We start from the raw sequence: 18184 nt of genomic DNA, 5'->3' as shown, positions 1-18184 counted from the left end.
GAACCACGGTTCTGCTCTGTATGTGCTGACGCACTGCCTTACCACACCTGTGTGGTGTTGACGAATCCCCACTAGCCACTTGCTAGGCCTCTACCGGTAACTGGCGGAAGGCAGAACTTGGAGACGTTAGGTGCTTCCCTGGACAGCCGGAGGACGGGGCTATGTTTGGCATAACCCTGTAGGTCACAAGATGAAGCAATCTCCTTGAGGCAGATGAGATGTTTATTTGCTCAATAATAGCCTTAAAAAAGACTCTTCCCTATTGCTAGGGGCAACAGCATACAGCAAGCTGTTCCAGCAGAATAAAGATGGTACAATACAACTTTCATGGGGCAACTGCCCTCCTTTTATCGAACTCCAATACACCAGTGATACTCCCAATACACCAGTGATCGCAAAAATGCGCTACAGCGTGTATTTTACCCCATAATGAGGATCAGGGACTCACTTTTCCAAAATGAGTGCGTCCCTGGGGACGCGCTCCGTTGTAGGCAGTCCTTTAGCCCCTTTGATCTCTCTGCCGGGTCCCACTGCCTATCTTGTGGCTTCTTTGAAGTCACGGCCAATCACAATGGTCTCCCTCTCAAACCCCTCCAATAGCCGGGCTTCCGGGAGGACTGTTAGACGGGGAGGAGGAGCTGTTGGTGCCTTTCACTCCCGTATGCAGCTGCGGCACCCGGCATACTCAGAAGGCGGACCGAACTGCGGCGTTAACAGGCTTTCTTGGCGGCCACCTGTCTCCTCCCCATCCCGGCGCTGCTATTCACTTCTCCCCCTCACCGCCGCGGCCACTCAGGATGCGGGGGCATGCGCCGGTGAATTCCAAGGCTAGGCGCGGCATCCGCAACGCTGAGTCCTGAGTGGCCACGGCGATGAGGGGGAGAAATGAATAGCAGGGATGGGGAGGAGACAGGTGGCTGCCGAGAGAGCCTGTTAACTGCGGCCAGGTAATTAAGATGAAGAGTTTGACATGCAAGTTCATTTGTTTATCAGCTCAACGTACTGCGGCCCTTATTATTCTTTGCTTCATATGCTCATCTTTACACATGCATATTGTGCAAACGTGCCGCGGCTGAGAAACTGTAACACCACCAGGCTTAGTGTTAGACCCATCTAACCAGACCGCTAACCTATAGCGTCCCAGCTGCAGCAGCCTGCTCTCCATGCTGGAACTTGTAGTTCAACAACCAGACACCTACAGCACACCTCAAGTTTTTCTGAGGTAAAACTGGGACAATAGCATACAGGCAAGCAAGTAGCGCCCCTGACCACTGCACCATTACATTCCCTAAAAGCACCCTGTACCCCATTTACCATTGCCCTCCTCTCTCTGCCTACATTAATCACTGTTCGGAGGTATGCTGCAGGTGGTTCATCTCTGATCTATACCATACACAGCTGGGGTGACACGAATAACAGAAGGCGGCATCATGGAGACGTAGCTTTCACACAGAGGGGGCAGCCATTTTGTGAGGGTCAACCTACAATCAGGAAAAAGCAGTGCCTCAGATATCAGACATCGCACCAGCGGTAGTTGTACTGGAATACCAGTCGCCAATGTCCCTTTTATTATTGCCAACACCACTACCTTACAATACCTGAAACCTCTACCAGCTATAACTGTTATTCTGCAATTTTATGTCTCAAGTGTCCCAACACCTCTTAGCTTGTAAGCTCATTTGGGTAGGGCCATGAACCAGAATAACTGACTGAGGTTTCACCAACAAAGCAGCGCCGGGATGGGGAGCAGACAGGTGGCCGCCGAGAGCCTGTTAACGCCGCAGTTCGGTCCGCCTTCTGAGTATGCCGGGTACCGCAGCTGCATACGGGAGTGAAAGGCATCAACAGCTCCTCCTCCCCATCTAACAGTCCTCCCGGAAGCCCGGCTACTGGAGGGGTTTGAGAGGGATGGCAACAGCTAATGATTAAAACACTGGGGGTGAGGGCAGTGCCCAGCACACACCAACACAAATGCACACATTGAACAGCATAGTTACCCCACCCCCATATACCCACACCCTCCAAAGCCACACAGTGCCATCACATGCACCCCACCAACCACACAGTGCCCATCATACACACACCCAATATCCACACATTGCCCATTACAACCCCCCCCCAATACCCACACATTGCCCATTACACACACCCCCAATACCCACACATTGGTCATTATACACACCCCCAATACCCACACATTGGCCATTATACACACTCGCACAGTGCCAATTATACACACACCCAATATCCACACATTGCCCATTACACACTCACACAGTGCCAATCATACGCACTCCCCACAACGTGTTCACAGTGCCCATTATACACACACCCATCTGACACCCCCTCCACTGACACGCGTGATCACTGTGTCTGGGGACGACAACTGGGGCTCCGAGATGGTGGCTACAATGTGTATAACGTGCTCTGCCTGGCGCAATGTGTATAACGTGCTCTGCCTGGCGCAATGTGTATAACGTGCTCTGCCTGGCGCAATGTGTGTAACGTGCTCTGCCTGGCGCAATGTTTATATTTGCTTTACCTGGTGCAATGTATATAACGTGCTCTACCGGGCGCAATGTGTATAATAATGCGCTCTAACTGGCGTAATGTGTATAAAGTGCTCTACCTGGCGTAATGTGTATAAAGTGCTCTACCTGGTGCAATGTGTATAACGTGTTCTACCATGGCGCAATGTGTATAATGTGCTCTACTTGGAGCAAAGTGTATAACGTGCTGTAACCTGATGCAATATGTATAATGTGCTCTACCTGGTGCAATCTGTATAAGCGGCACTACTGTGTGGTTTAATGTAAATTGGCACTATTATGTGGTCATGCCCCTTCCCCATGAAGCCACGCCCCTCAAATTTTGTGGCGCGCCTTCGGCGCGCACTGCCTATGCTTTGCGGCCTAGTAAAGTGGAAAACCAATTCACTTTTTGCCTAAGGGCACCAAAATGTCTAGTTGCAGCTCTGGTGCAGGGTGTCCTGCATGCTACACAGCTCAGCAGCACTGTCACCCCATCCCCCCACCTTGCAATACTTTTGTAGTGTCCAAACAAGATTAAGATTAATAAGAACTTTCATTCCGATGGGACCCAGAAAATGACCGGTAGGACCCCAATTTTTGAAAGTGAGGGGTCCCTGGGACCCACTCTTTTTTTGGATCAGCGCGATCACTGTACACATTACCACAGGGGGTAAGCACGCCCGGTGGTCTACAACCAATCAATGTTTACCCATGAGCTGTGCATGCCTTGGTCACATGCACAGCTAACATTGTTCTCTATGGACAGTGGGGAGTGGTCACTCTCCTTTGTCTGTCCCATCCTGGAGGATCAGGATACGCCCCGGTGCCATTCAGTCTAGGCTGGGGGAAGTTTTCCCGCCTAAACTGACTTCCAGAGATTTGCCCGGGACCCAGCTCACTGCCAGCAGCCTGGAATTGGGCTCCAAAGCTGGTCAGCCTAGTTCCCCGGTCCAGGTTTCCTGGCTACTACGGCTGATCCCTATGGAGCTCCAGAAAACCACTCGGCTTGTTTCAAAGCTGAGCTTCTTCTCTCTCTACCAATGCCACTTTCAAGAGTGAGGCTGGAAGGGAAAGTATTCTGTTTTTGGGGAAAAGGTCTGGGAGAACCCATCAGCCTGCACAGCCATGGATTCCCCCTCCCTGGGACACACATCCAAGTAAGTGCATTTACCTTTAAATACATTTCCTTTAAACACATGTGTTTCCCTTTAAATCTACATTGAGCCTGTGCTCCACATTCCCAGGCACTGAAGTGCCTCATAACACTAATTAATATAAATATATATATATATATAATATGTATATCATACATACATACATACATACATACATACATACATATTTAAAAACCATTGTTCTGTGTTTTTAAATACTGTGGTCAGCGCTGGGCTCCCCTAGCCCTGCAGCCTGGCTGCTAGGGCTCTCTCAGTGCTGGAGGTATGGGGCTGGCTTTCCCCATCCTCCAGCCTGCCTGTAATGCCCGCCAGTGGGGTCCAGGGAGCTAGCTCTCCCTGTCCCCCAGAGCGGCATTCACTTTTGTAGCACTCACCAACCTAATCATCCCCCCGCCGCCAGGGAGCCGGATAGCCCAGTCCCCTGTATGCGGTGCCAAATCTGTGGCCTCCCCCAACCCCCGGCCGCCTGGCAGCCCGGGGTAATCCTCCCGGCTGCCGCGGCTGGCCGCCTCCAGTGCAGTTCCCCTCTCCCCCGGCGCGCACACACTGTTCAGCGCGCCGGGGGCTGCCCTCACTGTCGTCCGGGACCGCGGCACATTGTTAAAATACATTTTTTGCCATTTGTACAAATACGGCGCCAAGCGCCCACAATATTTGAAATATGGCGCCAAGCGCCCATTGTCCCGATAATGGCGCCGGGCACTAGGGATTAACCCCTTCAGTGCCGCGGCGGCCATTGCTCACGTGGGCTGGGGGTCTCTCCGGCCACAGCCCCCATTTATCCGTATATAGGAACACAGCAGCCGCAGTGCTTATCAGCACACTTTACACACCACATTGTCTCTGGGATGAACAATTGGGGATGGGCACTCTTATCTATGTTTGGCAATAAGATTTTATTTTCATGTTTGCGTCTGTTTCATGGAGCAGGTCAGATGCCGGAAGCCACCTGGGGCCTCATTAGCTGCACAGTCCGGCCATTAACTTCAATACATTTCCATTGTGCTGCGATTATTAGTGTTTTCTGCACTGTCAGGGAAGTAACCCCTCCGGCCGCACTCCAGTCACATCTCAGGCAGCTATGACGGGAGGGAGTCGCAGCTCCAGATCTGACAATGCGGATGACTGCGAGTCGGTCAAAGAAATGGGATTTATTTTAATAAAAGTTCCAATTTGGGATTAAGTATCAGACTGGTCTGTGTGTGTATTCAGACCTTAAGCCTGAATGATTCTTCCCCAAAGCTCTATAAGGAATTCTAATGTGTGAGACTAGAAGAATGAATTATGCAGACAGTAATACAGAGTTGCTGTATGACTATGGTACTTGTAAACTCTCTCTGATATTTATTTTAATTATTACATTTATTCTTGGGCCATTTAGCTGTGAGGAACCGGAGATCCTTTACTAGAAGTCACGTAAATGATGTCACGGAGGATGGACAAGGACAGGAGTCATGTGACTGAAAGGATATTAAGCCTCACTGTGGAGATCATCCAGCTGCTGACAGGAAAGGTGAGGGGTCCTGTGAGTGTCACAGTGACATCACTCATATTCATATTACTAACACAGGGACCTGACTGGGGAGGTGAGATCTGGGAGTGTCTTACTAACGCAGGGACATAACTGGGGAGGTGAGGGAGTGACAGTGACAAGTGTCAGCATTTTCAGTCCTTTTCCAAATATGACTTTCATTCCGGCTGTGCAAGCTTTCCTTTAAGAGGTCTTTCGTCATACATTCTTCCTATCCCTTCATGGAATTTAAATTTTAGTTATGGAGACTCTTCAGACACCTCCTTTTGAGCCTCTTGAGATGGTGAAATTCTGCTACTTTACCTTGAAGGTGGTTTTCCTCCTAGGTAATGCCTTTTCTGTGAGGATATTGGAATTGCTGGCCCTGTCTTGTAAGCCTCCCTTACTTATCCTTAATTCTGATAGGGTGGTGTTACGGACGAAGACATATTTTTACCTAAGGTGCATTCCATTTGAACCAAGAGATCTTGCTTTCAATTTTTACTTTTGATCTTTGTGGTAGCTCCCAATTGTGGCTGATACCCTCCAAGGGATCTATTGCTCAGTGGATTACTGCCACTATTTGTCAGGCGTATCTATCTTCCGATGCGCCTGTCCGATGTCCCTCTGGGCTCTTTCGACTTGTATGGTCGGGGCCTCTTGGCTGGTCTGCCATGGTACCCCACCGGAGCATTTGTGGAGAGCGGTGATCTGGTCCTCTGCATTCTTTTACCAGGTTTTACTGTTAACATACTGTTGGTTATATTGACGCCAGATTTAGGCATGAGCTATAGATGTCGTTTTCCATTCAGTTTAATTGATGTGTCGCTCTCAATACATAGGATCACTCAGTAGTGAGGAAGACATCTGGAAACTGTGAGACACCCAGCAGCCATCCCCGTGTGTCAGGAGGACTGAGCAGGACCCAGAGCCCCATCACGGTGCCTCTACCTCACTCACTGATACATGAGAGGCACAGTGACCAGAAGATCCTGGAGCTCACCAACAAGATCATCCAGCTGCTGACTGGAGAGGTGACTGCTGGGAATGGGACATTATACAGTAACACCGGGAGCTGTGTCTGGGTGATGACTGGAGAGGTGACTGCTGGGAATGGGACATTATACAGTAACACCAGGGGATGTGTCTGGGTGATGACTGGAGAAGTGACTGCTGGGAATGGGGCATTATACAGTAACACCAGGGGATGTGTCTGGGAGATGACTGGAGAGGTGACTGCTGGGAATGGGGCATTATACAGTAACACCAGGGGATGTGTCTGGGTGATGACTGGAGAGGTGACTGCTGGGAATGGGACTTTATACAGTAACACCAGGGGATGTGTCTGGGTGATGACTGGAGAAGTGACTGCTGGGAATGGGGCATTACACAGTAACACCAGGGGATGTGTCTGGGTGATGACTGGAGAGGTGACTGCTGGGAATGGAACATTATACAGTAACACCGGGGGATGTGTCTGGGTGATGACTGGAGAAGTGACTGCTGGGAATGGGGCATTATACAGTAACACCAGGGGATGTGTCTGGGAGATGACTGGAGAGGTGACTGCTGGGAATGGGGCATTATACAGTAACACCAGGGGATGTGTCTGGGTGATGACTGGAGAGGTGACTGCTGGGAATGGGACTTTATACAGTAACACCAGGGGATGTGTCTGGGTGATGACTGGAGAGGTGACTGCTGGGAATGGGACATTATACATTAACACCAGGGATGTGTCTGGAGAGGTGACTGCTGGGAATGGGGCATTATACAGTAATATCGGGGGGATGTGTCTGGGTGATGACTGTAGAGGTGACTGCTGGGAATGGGACATTATACAGTAACACCAGGGGATGTGTCTGGGTGATGACTGTAGAGGTGACTGCTGGGAATGGGACATTATACATTAACACCAGGGATGTGTCTGGAGAGGTGACTGCTGGGAATGGGACATTATACAGTAACACCAGGGGATGTGTCTGGGTGATGACTGGAGAGGTGACTGCTGGGAATGGGACATTATACAGTAACACCAGGGGATGTGTCTGGGTGATGACTGGAGAGGTGACTGCTGGGAATGGGACATTATACAGTAACACCAGGGGATGTGTCTGGGTGATGACTGGAGTGGTGACTGCTGGGAATGGGGCATTATACAGTAAAACCAGGGGGGAGGTGTCTGGGTGATGACTGGAGAGGTGACTGCTGGGAATGGGGCATTATACAGTAACACCAGGGATGTGTCTGGAGAGGTGACTGCTGGGAATGGGACATTATACAGTAACACCAGGAGCTGTGTCTGGGTGATGACTGTAGAGGTGACTGCTGGGAATGGGACATTATACATTAACACCAGGGATGTGTCTGGAGAGGTGACAGCTGGGAATAGGACATTATACAGTAACACCAGGAGCTGTGTCTGGGTGATGACTGGAGAGGTGACTGCTGGGAATGGGGCATTATACAGTAACACCAGGGGATGTGTCTGGGTGATGACTGGAGAGGAGACTGCTGGGAATGGGACATTATACAGTAACACCAGGGGATGTGTCTGGGTGATGACTGGAGAGGTGACTGCTGGGAATGGGACATTATACAGTAACACCAGGGGATGTGTCTGGGTGATGACTGGAGAGGTGACTGCTGGGAATGGGACATTATACAGTAACACCAGGGGATGTGTCTGGGTGATGACTGGAGAGGTGTGTGTCTGGGTGATGACTGGAGAGGTGACTGCTGGGAATGGGGCATTATACAGTAACACCAGGGGATGTGTCTGGATGATGACTGGAGAGGTGACTGCTGGGAATGGGACATTATACAGTAACACCAGGGGATGTGTCTGGGTGATGACTGTATCATTGTGTGTGTCAGGTTCCTATAAGGTGTGAGGACGTCGCTGTCTATCTCTCCATGGAGGAGTGGGAGTATATAGAGGAACACAGGGGCCTGTACAAGGACGTGATGATGGAGAATCACCAGGCATTGAAGACGGATATGACTGAGAGGATAATAAATCTCTTCCTGGACATCATCTGTGTGCTGACTGGAGAGGTGAGGGATTCTGGGAATGTCATGTCCTCTTGTCTCACACATGACAGCAGAGGCCTGTAGATTATATAGGACATTGGTGATAAAATAGTGAAGGAGGCGATTATAGATTCTTTTTACATGTGATGTTTTCTTTTCATTATTTATTTCTCCAATCAAACTTTATATGAATATTTCTCTGACGTCCTAGTGGATGCTGGGACTCCGTAAGGACCATGGGGAATAGCGGCTCCGCAGGAGACAGGGCACAAGAATAAAAGCTTTAGGATCAGGTGGTGTGCACTGGCTCCTCCCCCTATGACCCTCCTCCAAGCCTCAGTTAGATTTTTGTGCCCGAACGAGAAGGGTGCAGGCTAGGTGGCTCTCCTGAGCTGCTTAGAATAAAAGTTTAATTTAGGTTTTTTATTTTCAGTGAGTCCTGCTGGCAACAGGCTCACTGCATCGTGGGACTAAGGGGAGAAGAAGCGAACTCACCTGCGTGCAGAGTGGATTGGGCTTCTTAGGCTACTGGACATTAGCTCCAGAGGGACGATCACAGGTACAGCCTGGATGGGTCACCGGAGCCGCGCCGCCGTCCCCCTTACAGAGCCAGAAGAGACGAAGAGGTCCGGTGAAATCGGCGGCAGAAGACGATGCTGTCTTCAGACTAAGGTAGCGCACAGCACCGCAGCTGTGCGCCATTGCTCTCAGCACACTTCACACTCCGGTCACTGAGGGTGCAGGGCGCTGGGGGGGGGAGCGCCCTGAGACGCAATATAAAAGATAATACCTTAGGTGGCAAAAGAATACATCACATATAGCTCCTGGGCTATATGGATGTATTTTAACCCCTGCCATTTTTACACAAAAGAGCGGGAGATAGGCTCCGCCCCTTCACGACGTCCTTGTCTCCTCAGCACACAAGCGCCATTTTCCCTCACAGCTCCGCTGGAAGGACGGCTCCCTGACTCTCCCCTGCAGACCTGCTACAGAATCAGGGTAAAAAAGAGAAGGGGGGGCACTATTGGCAGCAAATAACAATATAAACAGCAGCTATAAGGGAATAACACTTATATAAGGTTATCCCTGTGTATATATATATATATATATATATATATATATATATATATAGCGCTGGGTGTGTGCTGGCAGACTCTCCCTCTGTCTCTCCAAAGGGCTAGTGGGGTCCTGTCCTCTATCAGAGCATTCCCGGTGTGTGTGCTGTGTGTCAGTACGCGTGTGTCGACATGTATGAGGAGGAAAATGATGTGGAGGCGGAGCAATTGCCTGGGTTAGTGATGTCACCCCCTAGGGAGTCGACACCTGACTGGATGATCGTATTTAAAGAATTAAGTGATAATGTCAGCACTTTGCAAAAAAATGTTGACGACATGAGACAGCCGGCAAATCAATTAGTGCCTGTCCAAGCGTCTCAGACACCGTCAGGGGCCCTAAAACGCCCGTTACCTCAGTGGGTCGACACAGATACTGAGTCTAGTGTCGACGGTGAAGAGTCAAACGTAATGTCCAGTAGGGCCACACGTTACATGATCACGGCAATGAAGGAGGCATTGAACATTTCTGACACTACAAGTACCACAAAGAAGGGTATTATGTGGGGTGTGAAAAAACTACCAATAGTTTTTCCTGAGTCAGATGAATTAAATGAGGTGTGTGATAAAGCGTGGGTTTCCCCCGACAAAAAACTGCTAATTTCTAATAAATTATTGGCACTATATCCTTTCCCGTCAGAGGTTAGGACACGTTGGGAAACACCCCCTAGGGTAGATAAGGCGCTCACACGTTTATCTAAACAAGTAGCGTTACCGTCTCCTGATACGGCCACCCTCAAAGAACCAGCTGATAGAAGGCTGGAAAATATCCTAAAATGTATATACACACATACTGGTGTTATACTGCGACCAGCAATCGCTTCAGCCTGGATGTGCAGTGCTGGAGTCGCGTGGTCGGATTCCCTGACTGAAAATATTGATACCCTGGATAGGGACAGTATATTATTGACTATAGAGCATTTGAAGGATGCATTACTATATATGCGTGATGCACAGAGGGATATTTGCACCCTGGCATCAAGAGTAAGTGCTATGTCCATTTCTGCCAGAAGAGCGTTATGGACGCGACAGTGGTCAGGGGATGCGGATTCCAAACGACATATGGAAGTATTGGCGTATAAAGGGGAGGAGTTATTTGGGGCTGGTTTATCGGACCTGGTGGCCACGGCAACGGCTGGAAAGTCCACCTTTTTACCCCAGGTCACTTCACATCAGCAGAAAAAGACACCGTCTTTTCAAACTCAGTCCTTTCGTTCCCATAAATACAAGCGAGCAAAAGGCCACTCTTTTCTGCCCCGGGGCAGAGGAAGGGGAAAAAGACTGCACCATGCAGCCGCTTCCCAGGAGCAGAAGCCCTCCCCTGCTTCTGCCAAGTCTTCAGCATGACGCTGGGGCTTTACAAGCAGACTCAGACATGGTGGGGGCCCGTCTCAAGAATTTCAACGCGCAGTGGGCTCACTCGCAAGTGGACCCCTGGATTCTACAGGTAGTATCGCAGGGGTACAAACTGGAATTCGAGGCGTTTCCCCCTCGCCGGTTCCTGAAGTCTGCTCTACCAAAGTCTCCCTCCGACAGGGAGGCAGTTTTGGAAGCCATTCACAAGCTGTATTCCCAGCAGGTGATAATCAAGGTACCCCTCCTACAACAGGGAAAGGGGTATTATTCCACGCTGTTTGCGGTACCGAAGCCGGACGGCTCGGTGAGACCAAGTTTAAATCTGAAATCCTTGAACACTTACATAAAAAGGTTCAAATTCAAGATGGAGTCACTCAGAGCAGTGATAGCGAACCTGGAAGAAGGCGACTATATGGTGTCTCTGGACATCAAAGATGCTTATTTCCACGTCCCAATCTACCCTTCTCACCAAGGGTATCTCAGGTTTGTAGTACAAAACTGTCATTATCAGTTTCAGACGCTGCCGTTTGGGTTGTCCACGGCACCTCGGGTCTTTACCAAGGTAATGGCCGAAATGATGATTCTTCTTCGAAGAAAAGGCATCTTAATTATCTCTTACTTGGACGATCTCCTGATAAGGGCAAGAACCAGGGAACAGTTAGAAGTCGGAGTGGCACTATCTCAGGTAGTGTTACGTCCGCACGGGTGGATCCTAAATATTCCAAAATCGCAGCTGATTCCAACGACACGTCTTCTGTTCCTAGGAATGATTCTGGACACAGTCCAGAAGAAGGTGTTTCTCCCGGAGGAGAAGGCCAGGGAGTTATCCGAGCTAGTCAGGAACCTCCTAAAACCAGGCCAGGTGTCAGTGCATCAGTGCACGAGGGTCCTGGGAAAAATGGTGGCTTCTTACGAAGCGATTCCATTCGGAAGATTCCATGCAAGAACGTTTCAGTGGGATCTACTGGACAAATGGTCCGGATCGCATCTTCAGATGCATCAACGGATAACCCTGTCGCCAAGGACAAGGGTGTCTCTTCTGTGGTGGCTGCAGAGTGCTCATCTACTAGAGGGCCGCAGATTTGGCATTCAGGATTGGATCCTGGTGACCACGGATGCAAGCCTGAGAGGCTGGGGAGCAGTCACACAGGGAAGAAATTTCCAGGGCTTGTGGTCAAGCCTGGAAACATCTCTTCATATAAACATTCTGGAACTAAGGGCCATTTACAATGCCCTAAGTCAAGCGAAACCCCTGCTTCAGGGTCAGGCGGTATTGATCCAATCGGACAACATCACGTCAGTCGCCCACGTAAACAGACAGGGCGGCACGAGAAGCAGGAGGGCAATGGCAGAAGCTGCAAGGATTCTTCGCTGGGCGGAAATTCATGTGATAGCACTGTCAGCAGTGTTCATTCCGTGAGTGGACAACTGGGAAGCAGACTTCCTCAGCAGACACGACCTTCACCCGGGAGAGTGGGGACTTCACCCAGAAGTCTTCCACCTGATTGTAAACCGTTGGGAAAAACCAAAGGTGGACATGATGGCGTCCCGTCTAAACAAAAAACTAGACAGATATTGCGCCAGGTCAAGGGACCCTCAGGCAATAGCGGTGGACGCTCTGGTAACAACACCGTGGGTGTACCAGTCAGTGTATGTGTCCCCTCCTCTGCCTCTCATACCAAAAGTACTGAGAATCATAAGAAGGAGAGGAGTAAGAACTATACTCGTGGTTCCGGATTGGCCAAGAAGGACTTGGTATCCGGAACTTCAAGAGATGCTCACGGACGAACCGTGGCCTCTACCTCTAAGAAAGGACCTGCTCCAGCAGGGGCCTTGTCTGTTCCAAGACTTACCGCGGCTGCGTTTGACGGCATGGCGGTTGAACGCCGGATCCTGAAGGAAAAAGGCATTCCAGAGGAAGTCATCCCTACCCTGGTCAAGGCCAGGAAGGACGTAACCGCAAAACATTATCACCGCATTTGGCGAAAATATGTTGCGTGGTGTGAGGCCAAGAAGGCCCCTACAGAGGAATTTCAACTGGGTTGTTTCCTCCATTTCCTGCAAACAGGACTGTCTATGGGCCTAAAATTAGGGTCCATTAAGGTTCAAATTTCGGCCCTGTCGATTTTCTTCCAAAAAGAACTGGCTTCAGTGCCTGAAGTTCAGACATTTGTAAAAGGGGTACTGCATATACAGCCTCCTTTTGTGCCTCCAGTGGCACCTTGGGATCTCAATGTTGTGTTGAGTTTCCTAAAGTCACATTGGTTTGAACCACTCACCACTGTGGACTTAAAATATCTCACATGGAAGGTGACTGTGCTGTTAGCCCTGGCTTCAGCCAGGCGTGTGTCAGAATTGGCGGCTTTATCATATAAAAGCCCTTACTTAATATTTCATTCTGACAGGGCAGAATTGAGGACTCGTCCTCAATTTCTACCTAAGGTGGTTTCTGCATTTCACATGAACCAACCTATTGTGGTACCTGCGGCTACTAAGGACTTGGAGGACTCCAAGTTGCTTGACGTGGTCAGGGCCCTGAAAATATGTTTCCAGGACGGCTGGAGTCAGAAAATCTGACTCGCTGTTTATCCTGTATGCACCTAACAAACTGGGTGCTCCTGCTTCTAAGCAGACGATTGCTCGTTGGATTTGTAGTACAATTCAGCTTGCACGTTCTGTGGCAGGCCTGCCACAACCAAAATCGGTAAAAGCCCATTCCACAAGGAAAGTGGGTTCATCTTGGGCGGCTGCCCGAGGGGTCTCGGCTTTACAACTTTGCCGAGCAGCTACTTGGTCAGGGGCAAACACGTTTGCTAAATTTTACAAATTTGATACCCTGGCTGAGGAGGACCTGGAGTTCTCTCATTCGGTGCTGCAGAGTCATCCGCACTCTCCCGCCCGTTTGGGAGCTTTGGTATAATCCCCATGGTCCTTACGGAGTCCCAGCATCCACTAGGACGTCAGAGAAAATAAGATTTTACTTACCGATAATTCTATTTCTCGTAGTCCGTAGTGGATGCTGGGCGCCCATCCCAAGTGCGGATTGTCTGCAATACTTGTATATAGTTATGGTTACCAAAATTCTGGTTATTATTGTTGTGAGCCATCTTTTCAGAGGCTCCTTTTCGTTTTATCATACTGTTAACTGGGTTCAGATCACGAGTTGTACGGTGTGATTGGTGTGGCTGGTATGAGTCTTACCCGGGATTCAATATCCTTCCTTATTATGTACGCTCGTCCGGGCACAGTATCCTAACTGAGGCTTGGAGGAGGGTCATAGGGGGAGGAGCCAGTGCACACCACCTGATCCTAAAGCTTTTATTCTTGTGCCCTGTCTCCTGCGGAGCCGCTATTCCCCATGGTCCTTACGGAGTCCCAGCATCCACTACGGACTACGAGAAATAGATTTATCGGTAAGTAAAATCTTATTTATTTTTTTAATCTCTGAGTCTTGTCGGTGACCCTGAACTGACCATAATGTGCAAAATCAATTTACTCCTTACTATCTGATATATCAGCCCAATATGCAGATTTCGCTTTCTTCTAATTCAGCAGGTTTTATTAGTATTAATGACACGGTACATGTATGTAAGCATCTACTGTTCACATGGTAGAATTTAATGAATGTTGTACACAGGATCACACAGTAGTGAAGGGAACATCTGGAGAGCGTGAGCCACCCAGCAGCCATCACCGTGTGTCAGGAGGACTGAGCAGGACCCAGAGCCCCATCACAGTGCCTCCACCTCACTCACTGATACATGAGAGGCACAATGACCAGAAGATCCTGGATCTCACCAACAAGATCATTCAGCTACTGACTGGAGAGGTGACTGCTGGGAATGGGATATTATACAGTAACACCAGGGGATGTGTCTGGGTGATGACTGGAGAGGTGACTGCTGGGAATGGGACATTATACAGTAACACCAGGGGATGTGTCTGGGTGATGACTGGAGAGGTGACTGCTGGGAATGGTACATTATACAGTAACACCAGGGGATGTGTCTGGGTGATGACTGGAGAGGTGACTGCTGGGAATGGGACATTATACAGTAACACCAGGGGATGTGTCTGGGTGATGACTGGAGAGGTGACTGCTGGGAATGGGACATTATACAGTAACACCAGGGGATGTGTCTGGGTGATGACTGGAGAGGTGACTGCTGGGAATGGGACATTATACAGTAACACCAGGGGATGTGTCTGGGTGATGACTGTATCATTGTGTGTGTCAGGTTCCTATAAGGTGTGAGGATGTCACCGTCTATTTCTCCATGGAGGAGTGGGAGTATATAGAGGAACACAGGGGTCTGTACAAGGACGTGATGACGGAGAATCACCGGCCCCTCACATCACTGGGTAAGAGGAGACTCTCATGTAGTGTAATGGAGAGAGCAGCTATGGGGCCACCTAGATACACATCACCTGATAATCACATATATACAATGTACTCAGTCACTGTGTGTCTTCTACAGATGGGGCCAGTAACAGGAATACCCCAGAGAGATGTCCCCGTCCTCTTTATTCCCAGGATCATACAGAGGAGAAACACAGTGTCCCACAGGAGGGTCAGGTAGGTGGAATTCAGGGACTTGCTAAATACCAAAGTTGACGCTACAGTATATGATGTGTAGGGAAGCTGTGCAGATCTGATAGACTCTTGTCTTCTGTTTACCCTGAATTGGATCAGACCATATGAATTGTTTTATTTGTATTGCCCTGTGTTCTATTCAGTCTGAAGAACTTGTTAACGTAGAAGATATAAAGATAGAAGAAGATACGTATGTGATGGGTGATCAGCTGTGTAAGGAGGAGGAGATCCCTACAGGTATCAGCACAGGTGAGTAATACACACTTACTACAGAAAAGAGTCACATATTATCCTTGTTCTGTTACTTCAGCAATCTTTTATTCTTTACCCCCCTCTGTCCATACAGACATAACAATAAAGTAACTGCCCAGCAGGGGAGTCAGGATCCATCATCCCCTATTATACTCCTGCTCTCCCCCTCACATCATGTCACTGTGTTTTACCAGCCCAGACATCTGACCAGTCTCCTCCCCACACTCTCTGGTGTATCTCATACATCAGGAGCCATCAGCCCCTATTATACTCCTGCTCTCCTCCTTACATCATGTCACTGTGTGTTACCAGCCCAGAGATCTGACCAGTCTCCTCCCCACACTCTCTGGTGTATCTCATACATCAGGAGCCATCAGCCTCTATTATACTCCTGCTCTCCCCCTCACATCATGTCACTGTGTGTTACCACCCCAGAGATCTGACCAGTCTCCTCCCCACACTCTCTGGTGTATCTCATACATCAGTATCCATCAGCCCCTATTATACTCCTGCTCTCCCCCTCACATCATGTCACTGTGTGGTACCAGCCCAGAGATCTGACCAGTCTCCTCCCCACACTCTCTATGTATCTCATACATTAGGATCCATCAGCCCCTATTATACTCCTGCTCTCCCCCTCACATCATGTCACTGTGTGTTACCACCCCAGAGATCTGACCAGTCTCCTTCCCCACACTCTCTGGTGTTTGGTATACAACACTAGAAGTAACCTCATTCTGAGCTTTGAAACATTGTAGCCATTCATTCCCTGAACAATGGGAAGAGATGTGGTGTCACATGTCCCATGATCCTCCTGACATTACATATTGTCCTCCCTTTGCAATAAGAGTAATAATATCTGTATGAAATACTCTTTCTAATTTGCGTCTGAGACAAGTCGTATACCAGCACTAATGTATGTTATGCATTTATATGTGATGCTATATAAATGCTACCTCAAAGCTGATTGGTTGCTATGGGCAACTTCTCTCGTGGTCCACATCTGCAATCAATTTTACTGCATGATACATCAATCCCATTGTCTTACTGTCCAAAAAAGTGATCCTGCTCAAGAGGATGTTTGGTAATGCTAAGGTTTATATTTACTAAAGTGTGGGTTTGTAGAAGCATGTTTTCCTTATTTATCTAGCACCTTCTAGAAGATAATAATTAGAATCAAATTGGTTGCTATGGGTGTTAGACATTGGAATCTGGCTATGTCAGATTTTACATTGCTGTGCATTTCTGTTTTATACTTGCAGTACCATGTTTCACCACTGTTTTGTTGTTCAGTGCAATTGTGCAGATTGCTGCAAAAGTGTGTTGCTTTATGTTCGTTTGCAATCAAGTAAAGTTGAAAGCGGCATGCTGATTTCAGCTCCTGGTCTCCATGTCTGTTTTTGTCAATGAGCACTTACATGGACACAACAATTGGCACCGTGTGGCTTCTGAACCCAGGCCATATCTGTTGGACCAGAAAGAAGTGGCAGTGTTTGTGAAGGAATCACTGTGCACTCTGCTTAGCTGCGAGCACCGGTAAGGACCCACTGCCATGGCTCTACATATAGGTGGTCATTCCGAGTTGTTTGCTCAATAGCAGTTTTTAGCAGCCATGCCGCCTCCCACTGGGAGTGTATTTTTGCTTAGCAGAAGTGCGAACGAAAGGATCGCAGAGCGGCTACAAAGTTTTTGTGCAGTTTTACAGTAGCTCAAAACCTACTCAGCGCTTGCGATCACTTCAGACTGTTCAGTTCCTGTTTTGACGTCACAAACCCACCCTGCGTTCGCCCAGCCACGCCTGCGTTTTTCCTGGCACGCCTGCAGTTTTTAACGAAAACTCCCTGAAAATGGTCAGTTGGCACTCAAACGCCCCCTTCATGTCAATCACTCTGCAGCCAGCAGTGCAACTGAAAAGGTTCGCTAGACCTTGTGTGAAACTACATCGGTCGTTGTAATAATACGTTGTGCGTGCGCATTGCGCTGCATACGCATTCGCGGAAGTGCCGTTTTTTCACCTCATTGCTGCACAGCGACCGAAAGCAGCTAGCGATCAACTCGGAATGACCACCATAGGCACCTTAAGTGACCTTGACATTGAAAAAGATGATGTGTATAAAGAGAGCCGACATATGAGAAATTAACAATATTTTATATGAATAATTAAAAACCAATAAATGAACTTGTATAAACCAATCACATGGAATAAAACACACCTTAAAAACTCAGGAATGACATATACTCTGTAAGGGCGTTAAATGCAAATTCAGGACCCAATATTGGCAAGTGTCCGTTTTCCATAGGCTAAATAGACATAGCATAAATTGATTGCCAGTAAATGATCACAGAGAGTTCCAAATGGTCTGTGTGCTTGCAGAAGTTGGATGTAATGGGTAGAAGATATTTACCTCTCCAGTGGGCTGGGCGAGAGTCGGGCGTCCCCGACTAGCCGTCCTGCAATGCCCACGTCCACACGGCGGCGGGGAGGAATGGAGATCTCTAGAAGAAATAACTGGCTGTAGAGACGTGACGTCCAGCGGTCGCTCTCCAAGAATTTTGCAGCCAGATATGAAATCGTTCCTAGTTCATGCAAGCAACACCTGTGACTACCTGAGCGAGGTGTG

General features: G+C 48.8%; 1 protein-coding gene across 1 annotated transcript in view; it reads left to right on the top strand.

The window, feature by feature from the left end:
- Positions 1–18184, top strand: part of LOC134983600 (zinc finger protein 420-like) — a 90556-nt gene that overhangs the window by 16561 nt on the left and 55811 nt on the right. Inside the window, exons 2-8 of the mRNA XM_063949266.1 lie at positions 5088–5219; positions 6059–6250; positions 8094–8273; positions 14355–14546; positions 14956–15079; positions 15196–15293; positions 15455–15560. Coding sequence (XP_063805336.1) covers positions 5127–5219; positions 6059–6250; positions 8094–8273; positions 14355–14546; positions 14956–15079; positions 15196–15293; positions 15455–15560 — 985 coding nt within the window. The 5' untranslated portion in view covers positions 5088–5126. The remainder of the gene's footprint in view (positions 1–5087; positions 5220–6058; positions 6251–8093; positions 8274–14354; positions 14547–14955; positions 15080–15195; positions 15294–15454; positions 15561–18184) is intronic.

This window comes from Pseudophryne corroboree (assembly GCF_028390025.1).
Source record: "Pseudophryne corroboree isolate aPseCor3 chromosome 3 unlocalized genomic scaffold, aPseCor3.hap2 SUPER_3_unloc_2, whole genome shotgun sequence".
Classification (NCBI taxonomy): Eukaryota; Metazoa; Chordata; class Amphibia; order Anura; family Myobatrachidae; genus Pseudophryne; species Pseudophryne corroboree.
Note: the sequence above shows the minus strand (reverse complement) of the source record. Positions and strands in the feature narration are given on the sequence as shown.